The sequence below is a fragment of the Sphaerodactylus townsendi genome, linkage group LG11 (genome assembly GCF_021028975.2).
Source record: "Sphaerodactylus townsendi isolate TG3544 linkage group LG11, MPM_Stown_v2.3, whole genome shotgun sequence".
Taxonomy (NCBI): Eukaryota; Metazoa; Chordata; class Lepidosauria; order Squamata; family Sphaerodactylidae; genus Sphaerodactylus; species Sphaerodactylus townsendi.
Window position 1 is genome coordinate 20,772,549 of NC_059435.1, and position 14,408 is coordinate 20,786,956.

Consider the following 14,408-nt stretch of genomic DNA (forward strand, 5'->3'; position numbering starts at 1 on the left):
CTCCACATCTTTTTCAAGTATTCTGTGCAAATTCAGTTAATGTAAAAAAGGCAAATTATTTTTACATTTGAACATATTCCCACTGAACGGCTTAAACATACTCCCAGGTTTTTTGAAAACCCAAATCCTTCTTTCATATATATTTTACAGAGATGGATCTGAAATGTATAGAAGACAACAATGTTCCAAAATATGAAGGCACAACATTTCCCTGTCTGAAAGTTACAGATCTGGGGACTGGGATTCTTTTGTCTTCCTATTATATGTGAAATGTAAATTGTGCTAATATATGTTTAGCTTGGTAAGGGCAACACATCATTTCCTTGCTTTGCAACATGCCGCTTTCATGTTATCATGTTAGAATTGGTTGACTGTGAAGATCAGTATCGATTAAGTGGCACCATTGAAATGTAAGTATCTGTGCTGTCCTGAAATCTCAGTAAAAAAAACAGACATGAGCAACTTCCCATACTACTGCCATTCAATTCAGAAGATATGGGTTTCTGAGTGAATGGGTGGGTGGAAACAGCTCTTCAGTTTGGAATACTATTGGGATATCTGGTGAATATAGCAGAGGTCACCCAGTCCCAAAAGCATGGTATTTAGTGCAGTAAACATATAACTCCCAAGAAGTATGTTGCAAAAAAATACAACTTACAAGCAGATTCAGTCAAAAGGAAGAACACTTTCCCTAAAGGAATAATACTTTCCCTATTGCAAAATGGCCGGCTAATCCAGCATCGCTTGTATGGAAGTATGAAGGGCACTGTTTCTACGGGACAAACCCGCAGATGTGTGTGACTCCATCAAAAGCCGTATGGAGACTGGGAAGAACAAAAAATGAGCACTGAGAGGGAGAGAGGAGGGGTCAGAGGGCAGCTCCCAAGTTAAGATGAAAAGAGGAACACCCCATTCAAGGAGATAATACTTAGACAATCTGAGAGTGGTATAGCACCCCCCAGTGTCCAGGGACGCTGAGTTGCTTACTGAGCTGAAGGAAAGTGCTGACTCATAATGCTTGTCTTGGATCATAGGTATGGTGACCAGATGTCCCGCTTTTGGCAGGACAGTCCCGCCTTAAAACAATTTGTCCCGTGTCCCGCGGGTTTTTTGAACCGTCCTGATTTTTGGAAGGCTGCCGCTGCCACAGGGTGGGAAACCAGGAGTGCCCCAGAAGGCAGTGTGGCAGGCTCCCACGTGCGCAGCTGCAGGAGCGCACTACCTTCTGGGGCGCTCCCGTGTCCTGCCCTGTCACAGGGCGCTCCCGTTTCCCGCACTGCCTTCTGGGGCGCTCTCGTTTCCCGCCCTGCCGCCCGCCCGGGTCCTGATTTACAAAGGTGACAATCTGGCCACCTTAATCATAGGTAAGGATGACAAAGCTTAATTACAGTTTGACAATGACACTAAAGTTTAATTACAGACTTCACCATAGGATTGTTAGCTCCAGGTGGGGCTTGGAGGTCGCCCAGAAATGCAACTGATCTCCAGATGACTGAGATCCATTTTCTGAAGGAAAAGGTCTGCTTTGGAGGTCCCTCCCCAAACAGCATCTACCTCAGGCTCTAACTTCAAATCACAAGGAATTTCCCAACTCGGCCACCTTGCTTCAACAACATCGCTAATAAAAGAAGGCAATGGCTAGTTGAAGCCACATTTCTCGCTGGAAAGTTTCGTATTTATATCCTTACCACAGCAAAATGTAGAAGGTCGTCTTCGCCGTATTCATTTTTTAGTTTTCTGAACAATGTAACCACGGCTTTGCAAGGCCCACACCAAGCCTGATAAACATCTACTACTGAAAAGACATACGCAGACAGTCAGTCCTCAATGACCACATATTTTTTTTCCAAATGAACAAGAGCTTATCTGCTTTTGCAGAGGAAAAACTTGAAAACTGGAAGTACACCAGATGCCAAGGCCACAAATTAATAGCAATGAATATGAATTTAGTAGCAATGAGTATTTTTATGCCAGGGCTACTCCGTCATATGCATAGTTCTATGATTTCTGTACTATTACTGCAAAACCCTTTGCTGGCTGGTGCATGCTCCATGTCATAAATATGCAGAATGGATCCTTTCTGTTCTATGCTGATGTCAGGTGATGGATCTCTCTGCATCTCGCCTTTCAAATATGCAGATGTTCAAAGCCATTCACGGCCTTGGACCTACATACCTGGGGACTGTCTCTCCCTACATCGCCCTGTTAGGCCCCTCCGCTCCTCGAAGGAGGACCTGTTGGTGATCCCTGGCCCAAAAGCGATCAGGCTGGCCTCCCCATGGGCCAGGGCCTTTATGGCCCTGCCCCCCACCTGGTGGAACAGGCTCCCAAGGGAGGTCAGGGCCCTGTGGGACCTGCAGAGTTTCTGCAGGGCCTGCAAGACGGACCTGTTCCTCCAGGTATTTGGCCAGCCTGGTTAAGTGCACCGCTCCAGTTCCATCTGGCCCCCCGTGGGTGCAAGGGGGGAAGAAAATGCCGCCATCTGATGTTACTTGGTTCCTGGTTTTATTAAGTGGGGTTTGAGCTGGTTTTATATTATATTTTAAAGTTATTTTATACTGTGTTTAAAGTTATATTTTATATTTGTTGTTGTTCACCGCCCTGAGCCCTTCGGGGAAGGGTGGTCTATACATCCAATAAATGAAATTAATGAAATGAAATATACCATGGGGGTCAATTAAGACCAGAGGTGGGATCCAGCAGGTTCTCACAGGTTCCCGAGAGTAGGTTACTAATTATTTGTGTGTGCCGAGAGGGGGTTACTAATTGGTGAATTTGCCACGTGATTTTTGCCTTAGTTACGCCCCTCCTTTCAGCAGTAGCGCGCATAACTTGAAGCAGTCTAGCAGGAGGTGCACTGGCGTACGTGGCAGCCTGCGCCTGCGTGCATTTGTTTCCCGCCCAAGGACCAGCGCAATGGCTGCGTCCTTGCCACAGCCCCGCCCCCGGATGCCCGGCCACACCCCTGTCGTGCCCCGCCCAGCCCCATTGGCGCTACGCCACAGTTTGAATCCCACTACCATGGGAACCTGTTACTAAAATTTTTGGATCCCACCACTGATTAAGACCTCTGTAGATCAGACACCAGATCCCTGATTTTAGGGAGCTGATAGTTGGATTCTATTTGGGGAACTCTCACACCCAGGTTAGAGGTGGCAGGTTAGAGGTGGCAGGTTAGAGGTGGCAGAGATTACCAGCAGGTCAAAATTCAGGGACTAAGGTCCTATGAAGCTGGTAAAATTGTTCATGATATGTTTTTAGGTGATAACGGTGTTGGTTCTCAGTGGTATGCTTTGCTACAACTGTGGTACTCTTGACAAAAGGTTGGTGGAAGCCTTCTCCATAGAGTTGCCAATGCTTAAACTGGTCCTTCTAGCTGTCCCTTTAAAAACAGTTTGATCTGCTGCAAATCCATGCCATGAAAAATTTCAACTGCCCATTTCTGCATATTAAGCTTCTATTAAAGGAGAGGACTTTTTTTTCCCTCTAGGCCAGATGGCACCAAGGATTGTTTATCCTGCCCTGCAATAGAGTGTTTACATGAAGCAAGTCTGAAAAGGAAACACTACGCAAGGGAGAATTCATGTAACTCATTTTTGTGAGGCACCTCATGCAGTAAGATAGTGTATACATGTTTTGATAACCACACTGGGTGACCACACACACACAGACACAAGAGGCAATGTAGTATTTAAGGAGACAGGGGATTAGTGTACCTGTTAGACCTTTAACCAACAACATTTCGTCCCACTGAGTCTGATTGAGTATTGTTGTCTAAAGGGAAGAAAACACAGGGGTTTGTTAGCTCTAAAGTGCTGATGTTTCAAGTTAAATTATTAAAGTAAAAAACAAGATGTATACCTGCAGCTGTATTTCTTTTTTCTTGCCTGCCATGTTACTCACTACAGCTGTGTTAAAAAAGAAAAGAAAAGGTTTGAACGACAATTCTGTCAGCTTCTTAACTGGCCAAAACTTAGAGCTTTATTTCTTAATACTAAGTTAAGTTGAATCTGGTAGCAGAATAACCATTTTATAGACATTCCCTATATTTGTACTCTGATATCTGTATCGCCCAAATATAGGTTACATCTGAAGGAATACAGGGTTAGCAGAGTGCCCAAGGCACATGTCACAGTGGGATTGATCTGGTGTGTGTTTGCTACTGAGAAACAAAGTTTTATCTTTGTAAAACTAATACGAGTTCATTATTGTAAGCACTAACTCCATTCCAGACAATATACAGGAAGGATTCTAATCTAGTCTAACTAGCATGAATGGAGAGGGAGGTGGTGGGTGCTTTACTCAAGCTGCCAAGATGGAGAAATACAGTATGGATAGAAGGTATAATCTATAAATGAAGATTTCCTGAGAGCAGCAATCTACCCATCAAAGAGCAGTAAAACATCAGAGCAGTAAAAAAGATAGATGGTCATGGTCCTGACCTATCCATCTCTCTGGCCCCTTCTGCACAGGCCAATAAACCTGGGCTGGGGATGGGAAAAAAACCTGTTGGGGTGGGTTGGGGGGACTTCGCATGGCTCCCATCCCTAAAGCGAGGCTGACCCGTGTAATCTTCCCCAAAACGGGTTATTCAAGAATCCGAGATTCTTTTGTTTTAACGCAGATTGGAGCTGGTTGCGAGTGAATGGCTGACCGGGAAGCACTTTAAGCAGTCGCGCTTCCCTTTGTAGAGGTCCCAGGTCTCAGCTGTGTAGCCACACTGGGTTAAAGGGGATGCCTGCATAGCTAGGCAGTGAAGGGAGATGAGTAACAAAAAAAACCCTGTGCTTCCATGTCATGTTTCTGTTGTTTTTTTTTACAATTCTGTGAGGTATCTTCAAAGCTACATAGACATCAGTGGTCGGATTCAGCCGGTTTGGCCCGGTTCGGGTGAATTGGTTGTTAAGCCCCTCGCTCCCCCTCCCCTGTCAGAAGGAGCAATGGGGCCAGATTACCAACCCAGAGGCGTGCAGCCCAATTGGTGGGCCTGGTTGGCCACAGATTGAGTCATGTGCTGCCAGGCTGTGCAGCCTTTGCGGGAGGCCTGCTGGTGCCAGGCTGCAGCTGGGCTTCCTTCCCCGAAGGTCACGCAGCCGGCCCTAAGGCGCGCAGCCCCATTGGTGGCCAGCTGCCCCCCCTTCCCCAGCTAGAAGGCGCAGCCAGATAATTGGGCGGCGGCAGCGGCGGCGGGGGGGGGGGACCCGGTGGTTGAGGGATTAGAATCCTACCCCTGATAGACATGATATAAGATTGGCAATATGTGCAGATTTTTAGTAGCTTCGATGATACTTCACAGAAAATTTAAAAAACAAAAAGAACTGTTTTCTCCAGACAACAGTCTGCAATGCAGACAAAAAAAAAAAAAAGCCAAAATGGTTCTTTTCAAAACATTTGCAAAATGTTTTAAACGTCCTGTGAGGGAAAAAGCACTTTTTCGCTGAGGAAGAACAGCATGAAGATCAGCGGCGCCGCCTCCACACAGGAGTTTTCTGCACAGTTTTCTCCCAGCTGCTGCCATTGCTCAGCATTTCACGTGACTGTTTCATTCAAGGTATTTCTGAGGGCTCCCCAAAGTGGTATATTATTATAGTGCTATAGCGATTAGAGCAAGATCCTCTACTTTTCTAGGGAATGAGGGAGACGTGGCAAAAAGCAGGGGTTGCAGGCTGAAGCTGATGAAACATCAATGGAAAACATATTTATATCCATGTACAATCATCATAATCTTATACACAGAACTGCTCATACTTACATAGATTATGGACCTAGCTACTCCTGAACCTGATTATTCTTTTAAATTTAGTAGCACATGATAATCATTTCTGGCTATTGCTAGTCTCTTAAGGAAAACCAAGCAAACCTAGGCTCCTGGGACCCTAGACTGACACCACAACCTAAGCATGTTTACTTGGGGGGCGGAGGGAGGGATAAGACTATTGGGTTACATCTTTTTTTATACCAGCACAAGGAGTTAGGTAGCAAAGCGGAAGATGAGTCAAAGAGAAGGCCACGCCACAGACAGAGACCAATGATTGGTTAGAATTGCAGTTCTGCAAACCACTTGTTTAAAACACTTGGAAGTCTTTCATCGAGGCTGTATGCTTTTGCCGTTTTGGGGGGAAAAAAAGATTTAAACTAGCTTTCTAGACCGATCCCATTGCTAGTCACGTTACATTCTCTGATAAACGATGTATATTCTGTAAATTGGTAGAATGGCTTTGCATTTCATCATGACACATTAACAACACCTGCAAATTGATTGCTGTTTTAATGGGGTTTTATTGTAACTATTGTTTTATTGTGTTGTTCACCGCCCAGAGCCCTTCGGGGGAGGGGCGGTGTATAAAACCAATTATAAATAAATAAATAAAATGCTGAGACATGGCTTTACAACTGCTGATATGTATTCATCCTGAATATAAAACACTAGCACACCATGACCATCCACAGTGGTGCCTACCAGTTATAAATTGGCATTTGCCGTTTTCAGGGATTGAGAAGATCTCAGCGCACTTTAAGTCTCTCGCTGGCAGAAAACATAATGGGTTGGATTCAGGCAGCATGTTCAGTCTCACTTAATTTCCCTCCATATTAAATCCCCCACAGCCCCACCCCACACGGCTTTTGCACATGTATGGCCCACAATTTTTAGCATCCCTATTTTGGGCAATCAAAGAGAATGCCTCTGCTCCTACCCTTTTTCTCCACCAGAGAATCTGGTTGGATTCAACTCAATGGCATGTACACAGCCACAGAGATCCAATGACTTAAGAATGCTTCAGTCTCCACAATATGAGACAGTGATTTCTAACCATTTTCCCCTCCCAAATTCCCCCCCCTGTTTTCACTGATCCCCAGAAGAAGAAGAAGAGTTTGGATTTATATCCCCCCTTTCTCTCCTGCAGGAGACTCAAAGGGGCTTACAATCTCCTTGCCCTTCCCCCCCTCACAACAAACATCCTGTGAGGTGGGTGGGGCTGAGAGAGCTCTGAGAAGCTGTGACTAGCCCAAGGTCACCCAGCTGGCATGTGTGGAAGTGCACAGGCTAATCTGAATTCCCCAGATAAGCCTCCACAGCTCAGGCGGCAGAGCTGGGAATCAAACCCGGTTCCTCCAGATTAGCTACATGAGCTCTTAACCTCCTACGCCACTGCTGCTCCAGGAATAAAGGTTTAGAATCCCCTTCCCAAGTCCTGGCCTATCCGCCCCCATTTTCTGCCCTATTTACCAATATACCTTTGGAGCACCCTTCTTAAGTAGGGTTTTGACAGGTACAGAAAGGTCACCCCTCCGTCCTCAGGATGAACAAACAGCACCACCACAGCAAAGGTAAAAAGTCCAACTCATTGGCTTTTCTCTTCTAAATGTACAATACAGATGTATTTTGGCAGTCACACACCATGCTCATGCTCTTAGACAATGCCCACAGTGTAAATGAACCCAAGATCACCACAGCCTTACATGAAGTGGACCCTTGTAAAAAAACAAAAGGAGAACTGAAGGAGACGTGGGTCAACAGTCAGTTGGCTGTTGTTGCTATGGATACCAGAGAACACCCTTCTAGAGGCCAACAGTTAGGAATGGGGATGTGTGTAGAAAAAGAGGACGGGAGAATAAATAGTTAGGTTGGACTTGAAGGCTGTTGGGTGGTAGGCAGTCAGCTTATGCTCACACACATCATCAAATTAGAAGTGCGCAGCTTCTTCTGCTCTACTCAGCCAAATGTAGCCCACTAGCCATGTATTGTTGTCTTCCAGGTTTGTGATTATTTTTGTACTCCAAAGCTAGCAGTAAAAACAGATGGCTCGTTGAAGTCCGTGCATGGCTGATGACCAGGGTGCAGCCCAGAGACTTGCATTGGCCCAGATTATATGGTGGCATTCTTTTATTTGCTCTCATATTTGCCTTGGAAGGAAGTTCAGATCTGCTGATTCCAGTCTTTAATGGCTAGAGGAATGTATTTGTTTATTTCTGTATTTATCCTCACTGTGATAACCACTCTCTTTCTTCTTTGTGAATAGGTGTGAAAAATACTTTTTGTTTCTTCCTTTCTTTCCAAGGTATATATAAACCAGGAATTTAATTCAAACCCCCTTTTTAATTTCTCCTAGCGTATTGTGGCTGAAGTCTAAAGCAGTTTTGAAGGTCTATTTGGTCCTGAGGAAGAAACCCTCATAAGTTACTGGTATTGTAGGCACAGGCCTTCTCTTCCAGCCAGGCCCCCAGATAGCAGCAGCCATAATCCCCCAAACAAGAGACACCTTAACATTCAGCCTAATGGAATTCATAGTGTCATCAAAAGACCCCTCTTATTATAAATCATGCCCCGGAATTTAGGCATCTATAGAGGGAAAACTCCTGTCTTAAGCATAAGCATTTATTGTCATTGTGCACGCACAACGAAATTTACAGCAGCATTCCTTGATGCACACAATTTCAGACTCATACATCATACTCATACAATTTCATACAATACATCATACTCATATACTTTCAGACTCATACATCATCCTCACTTCCCCCTTCCTCCACCCATCCCTACACAGCCCCAAACACATCAACATGTCTTCTGCCTAGAAACAGACTTTCCCTGGTACTAGGATTCTGAGATCCTCCAGAGGAGTGTCAATAGTTAGTTTCTATTGTTTAATTCAAGTCAGGGCCATAAAGGCACATTCAGATAAGAAAGTAGAAACATCAGAAGAACAGGATGTCAATAGTGTGAAATATGCTAAATCAGGTCAAACAACTAAGCTAAATCTCTGCATGTTTTGAGAACAATAAGACCATCTCATGACTATCTCTTGGCATATTGGCATATTGATGACTTAATTATGACAGAACTGTTGTAATCCTATCTGAATCAATTGGTCTTCTCTTTCTCTTGATATACTCTGGCTTGTACCCTTTATAAACCCCGGGTTTTGCTCAGTTGTGTGTGATTCTCCTGATTCTAGTGGAAGCCCTTGTTGGTCTGAATAAAATTATTTCTTTAATTTTATTCCTTTGTCGGTTTGGCTCATTTGCCTCTGGGTCTGTACCCCAAGCCTGTGGTGACAGTATTAGGATTCCAGGTTAATTTGAACAAATTAAAATTTATTTATATATTCTCTTTAGCTTAATAGTTATCTATCTTATCTCTAGAAGGAGTAAAGATAAAGTAATTTATCTTATCTCTAGAAGGAGTAGAACAATTTGAGGCAATGACTTCTGGCTGAGGAAACTTTTATGTCATATAAATCTACTCTCTCACTCTCCCACATCTCTATGACCATATTAGGATTTTACTCCATTTCTGGTCTCCCACTGTCTTCTATTTGTCTTCTACCCATTTCTTTATACAGTTTTGTATTTTATATAACACTAGGAAGGATTCACATCAGAAATCTTCTTTAGGCTGTTAAGATCATACCGTTTTCTGTTTGCTTCAGCCCTTTCTCACCATATTTTCCCTGACTCTGTCTCTCAAAAAAAATAACAACCCTTCACTGATACTCTCGGGTGTCAAGCAGTCACCTCACTCCCTTCCTTCTACAATTTACCTTTAAGAAACACACACTCAAAATTTTAAATCGTTTCACCCACTTTTCTCTCCAGAGCAGTGTCCAACACTGGCCCCTTCCACTCATGCAGAATAATGCACTTTCAATCCACTTTCACAACTGTTTGCAAGTGGATTTTGCCATTCCGCACAGCTTCAAAGAGCACTGAAAACAGTTTGAAAGAGCATTATTCTGCATGTGCGGAATGAGCCAATAAAATCCAGCTGCAAAGTGGATTGAAAGTGGATTGAAAGTGCATTATTCTGCATGTGCGGAAGGGGCCATTGTTCTGCCCTCTGTCAGAGTGACTCTCCCATGGTCACCCAGTGAACTTCCTTGGCAGAGCAGGGATTCAAACTCAGACCCTATTCGAGCACTCTAGCCACTTTATTATCCTGCAGTCAATACTGCTGTAGCCTGTTCTCATTTGCTGCTATAATATTTAAGAATTTTTGAGAAGTCACCAGCGGCTTCACTCTTTGGTCTTCATCAAGAAGAGCTACTTCTTCTCCACTTCCTTTCCTCAGCTTTCTGAATCGTTCATAAAACCTGTTTTCTGATTTCCATCAGTCCCAGACTGTCCATCTTTATTTTTGCCTTGTTCTTTCATTTTTACGGAATGATCTTTATTGCGCGAATGTCTTGCCTATAAAAATGCACCCAGCATGAGAAAGACTGTTGTTGCCTTGGTGACTGTACAGTGACCTTAAGAACGAATGCCAACTAGTATTTGAATAAAAGCCTTTAGAGTAATCTAAATCAAATGATCTGCAAAGCTAAACGTAATGATTTTTCTGCTAGGAAAAGCTGCACAGCCATGTGATTTTCAGGGCTATGAGCGCTAGCTTTTCCCCATGAAGCTATTTGCAACTTCAAGGGGTCATTTAAATCAAGGGAAGGGATGGGAGGAAACCTTTCTTTTTGCTTCCCTGGCGGCCTTTCCACAATTTTCACAAAAGTTAATGCAGTCATACGTGCGCGCACAAAAGTTAATGCAGTCATACGTGCACGCACAAAAGTTAATGCAGTCATACGTGCGCGCGCGCACACACACACACACAGAGAAGGTCCTAACAACACTTCATTTCTAATTGACCCCTGCCTGTATTTTTTTGCTTTCTAGGACTAATAATGGCATAGGCAGGGTGAATGCCATTTCCTAATGGTGGAATCAATGGTGAAATGGGCATAGAAAAATTAGGCCACCTGTGCCTGCAGGGCTTACCTCATGGCTGTTTGCTCCACAGGTTTTTTTGTTTAACCAGAGGTGGATTCCACAAGGCATAATAATAAAATGGGTTGCATCTTTTATTTTTGAATCTGGGTCTATTTTATTTCATTTTTGTCCTTTGCATGAGTGCCCATTTTCCATGAAGGAAACAGTGCATTTTCTTTCTGCCCCCTTCACGCGAACCCACTATTTTTTTTCACAGTGCAAATGCACAGGCACAAACATCCCATTTTTCCTGCATTCTGATTGGCTGTTCCATCACCACAGTCCCCCTTCTGCCCATTCCCACCTTCGTCTGAGGGAATGCTTCCATTGGAGAATCTACAGCAACCACGGGAACCTGAGCGGGACCTTCCCCTTCCATTTCTCCAGCATGGAAAAAAAGTTTAGGGCTTTGAAACCTTGACACTTGTAAACGTGAAGCATGCAACCCCCCTCCCCCCCCTTTAAGGTTGTGATGTGCAAAATAATATCTTTCCAAGAAGGGAGCAAAACAATATGTCCCATCCATATCCAAAGGTGCGCGTCTACCTAGCTACATGCTCTGAATAACCAAATAAATAAAAAGGAAAGAAAACAGGCCCATTACTCGCAATGTCCCCATTTGGATGAAGTGGGGCTCACAGTTGCTGACAAGGGAAGAAAACGTGCTGCTCGTGTATGTTTCTGAAATGGTGGACTATCACACTGGTTGGCAGCTCAGCTCAAACAAAATGGACATGGTGTATGGTGGGAGATCAGGTGGGGGGATGGGAAAAATGAAGCAGTTGGCCGCCCATGCCATTCCCTCAAAAGTGGATCCAAGCCAAGATTTTTCAAAAAGATTTTGGCGTTTTTTGAAAAAACAGATTGAGGGAAATATAACTGGTCAATCCTTTGGGGAAAGGGACCCGTGCAAAGTTCTTCTCCAAACCTGGATATTTCCCTTTGTCCAAATTAGATCTTTTATAATTGGGTGAAACGGAGATTTACACGGGCAATTTAAATCGCCATTGGCGATGTTTATATGAAATGTTTTAATTTGAATAATTTAAATTATTGTTTTAATTGCTGTTTAGTTATTTATGTTAGTTGGCCCGAGCCCAGCTTAGACTGGGGAGTGTGTGGTATCAAGTCAAATAAAATAAAATAAAATAAAGATGCATCAATTCCATATCTAATGAAGAAAAGAAGAAGAGTTTGGATTTATACCCTGCTTTTCTCAAATATAAGGAGTCTCAAAATGGATTACAAATGTCTTCCCTTCCACTCCCCGCAACAGAGACAACCGAGAGAGATCTGAGAGAACTGTGACTAGCCCAAGGCCACCCTGTTTCCCTTCTGTGCTCCTCTCATTGCCCAGGAAACTGAAACAAGATAGGCAGCTATCAGCTGAACAGGAACATTCCAGAAGGTCAGAACTTACTGGCCCAAGCTTATTTAATCTAACTATATGTGGACACAGTTTGGGTCAGAGATTAACTAGTGATTCATCTGAATGCAGTATGGCTGTGCTTCGGAGAGAGGAAGCATCATGCTTTCTTGATGTGGCATCCTATGTCCTGCTGTCCCTTGTAGCTGTGGGCCCTGCAGTGGGCCCCTGACACTGCTGGGCTTGGGATCATTGCCCCTTCTTCCTACTGAAAAAAACCAGACCTAGGTCGTTTCCCCACTTACCTCGACCAAAGGTTGCTGTGCGCTACTCCCAGCGCGCGTCATTTCTATGCTGGGCTACCCCTGGCTTCCCCACGCACTTCAAGCACAGAGGAGCGCCAGAAAATGACGCCGGGCTGAGGGGGCTGGAGCAGTGAGTAGCTAAGTCCGGGCGTGCTAAGCGCTTGAAACGCCGCCCCTGTAGTGGGGAGTGCCAGGGACCCCACGCTACTTGGGGAGAGTAGCACGCAGCAGCAGGTAAGTGGGGAAACGCCCCTAGTCTTTGGTACCTCACTAGTCCAGTGCCCAACCTAAACCCCTGAGATTTGCAATTCAAGTCCCTGGTACTACTATAAGTGAATGCAGTGCATCAGTAGGTACACACATATAAAGAGTCATAGATGTTTGCTTTTTCAATTTCCCTTTAATTATACATTTATCAATATGGCACTTTCTGCCAGTTTTTGAAAACAGGAATAGTATTTAAATCTCTAACACCCCTTCCGCAAATGCAGAATAATGCACTTTCAATCCACTTTCAATGCATTTTGCAGCTGGATTTTACTGTGCAGAATCGCAAAATCCACTTGCAAACCATTGTGAAAGTGGATTGGAAGTCCATTATTCTGCATGTGCGGAAGGGGGTTTAGTGTGATGCAGGTGCTGTAACTGTTACGTATCATCCATGAAATGTAGTAAAGAAAACATTTTTGCATGCCTCCAGGGATGTAAAATATGCATAATGCCTAAAAACGATGAATCTGAGCCATATACCATTCTCCTATCCAGCAAGAGACGCCGTTACGATGTAGCAGATGGCTGTTTAACAGCATGAAATGACCATTCCTTGTCGCCTCCAGAGCTGGCTTCCACTTAACACAAAGGACAACAAATCAAGGCAGCTGACTGCGGTGATGCTCAAACAAAATTCATTGTAAATCTCCAACTGAGAACTGCCCTCAAATTTCTGAATGTAATAAATCCGGAAAAAGTGGTAAGGAAGGAAACAAAAAATGATGACCCAAATGAAAATCAGACTTTTTAGCTGGGCCCGAAACTCTTGATGTGAGCAAATGGATCCTGATAGCCTCTTGACCACTTTGAGAATGATGAAAACTTGCAAGCCCAAAAGGGCGCAGGTTATTAGAACCATGAGAGCAATGACACTGTAGTTCAGTTCTTTCACGGAGTTTTCTTTTAGCTCCTGGTGGAATGTGAAACAGGTGGTGCTGTTATAATCCCCAGTTTTCCCATAGTGATGGTAAATGAGCGGTAGAGCGATAACACCAGCCAGAATCCATATAGCTATGCTGCTTGCCATAGCGTGCAGGTTCCTGTAGAACTCCAATTTATCTTTCCACTTAAAGAAAATAAGGTTCCTGGTTACCAAAACAAACAGGTAGAATAGAAAGGTGAGGTACATATGGATGTGTATCATTACACTCACAGTTTTACAAAAGGGATGTCCGAAGACCCACTTGTCTGTGATGTAGTAGTACAGCCGGAATGGCACAGTCACAAGGAAAAGGCTGTGAATTACCACCAGATTTATGATTGCTGTCGTGGTCACCGATAAAGTATTCATTTTCACCAGGAGAAATGATATGGTGATAGCTCCACATACCCCTCCAAGGAGCACTACTGTGTATATTGTAATCAAGATGGCTTTCCAGGGGCTGTTGGTTAGCTCCATGGGTTCAAAAAGTAGGTCTAGAAAGCCTGTGTTCTCTGTAGTCTGAGTCTCAGAATTGCCTTCTGTCAAACACTAGGAAAACAAACAAACATTATTAAAGTTTTGAAAGTATACTTTGAAACAAGTCTAAAAGTATATGGATCACTGTCCTTTGTAAAGCAAAGAAGTAGAAATGCTGTTGCGACATTATGAAGGAAATATTTTAAATCAAAGGAAGAGGAACACAAAGTTATGGTTTGGAAAAATCATAATTTCAAATTTGTAATTAGTGTTATACCTAGTCAAGGGAGTGGTGACTTTTTCCCCCTTC

The 14,408-nt window shown here is 43.8% G+C and overlaps 2 protein-coding genes across 2 annotated transcripts in view; both read right to left on the reverse strand.

Annotated features, from left to right (window-relative positions):
- NME8 (NME/NM23 family member 8) overlaps window positions 1-6,563 on the reverse strand; it is a 34,450-nt gene extending 27,887 nt beyond the window's left edge. Inside the window, exons 1-4 of the mRNA XM_048510458.1 lie at window positions 6,461-6,563; window positions 3,862-3,908; window positions 3,717-3,774; window positions 1,689-1,795 (exon numbers count right to left, since the gene is read on the reverse strand). Of these exons, the coding sequence (XP_048366415.1) occupies window positions 1,689-1,795; window positions 3,717-3,774; window positions 3,862-3,908; window positions 6,461-6,563 (315 nt within the window). The remainder of the gene's footprint in view (window positions 1-1,688; window positions 1,796-3,716; window positions 3,775-3,861; window positions 3,909-6,460) is intronic.
- A 6,524-nt stretch (window positions 6,564-13,087) lies between these two features.
- GPR141 (G protein-coupled receptor 141) lies at window positions 13,088-14,098 on the reverse strand. The gene has a single exon (XM_048511920.1). It carries the CDS (start codon window positions 14,096-14,098, stop codon window positions 13,229-13,231), a length of 870 nt encoding a protein of 289 aa, XP_048367877.1. The 3' UTR covers window positions 13,088-13,228.
- Between the last annotated feature and the right edge of the window lie 310 nt (window positions 14,099-14,408).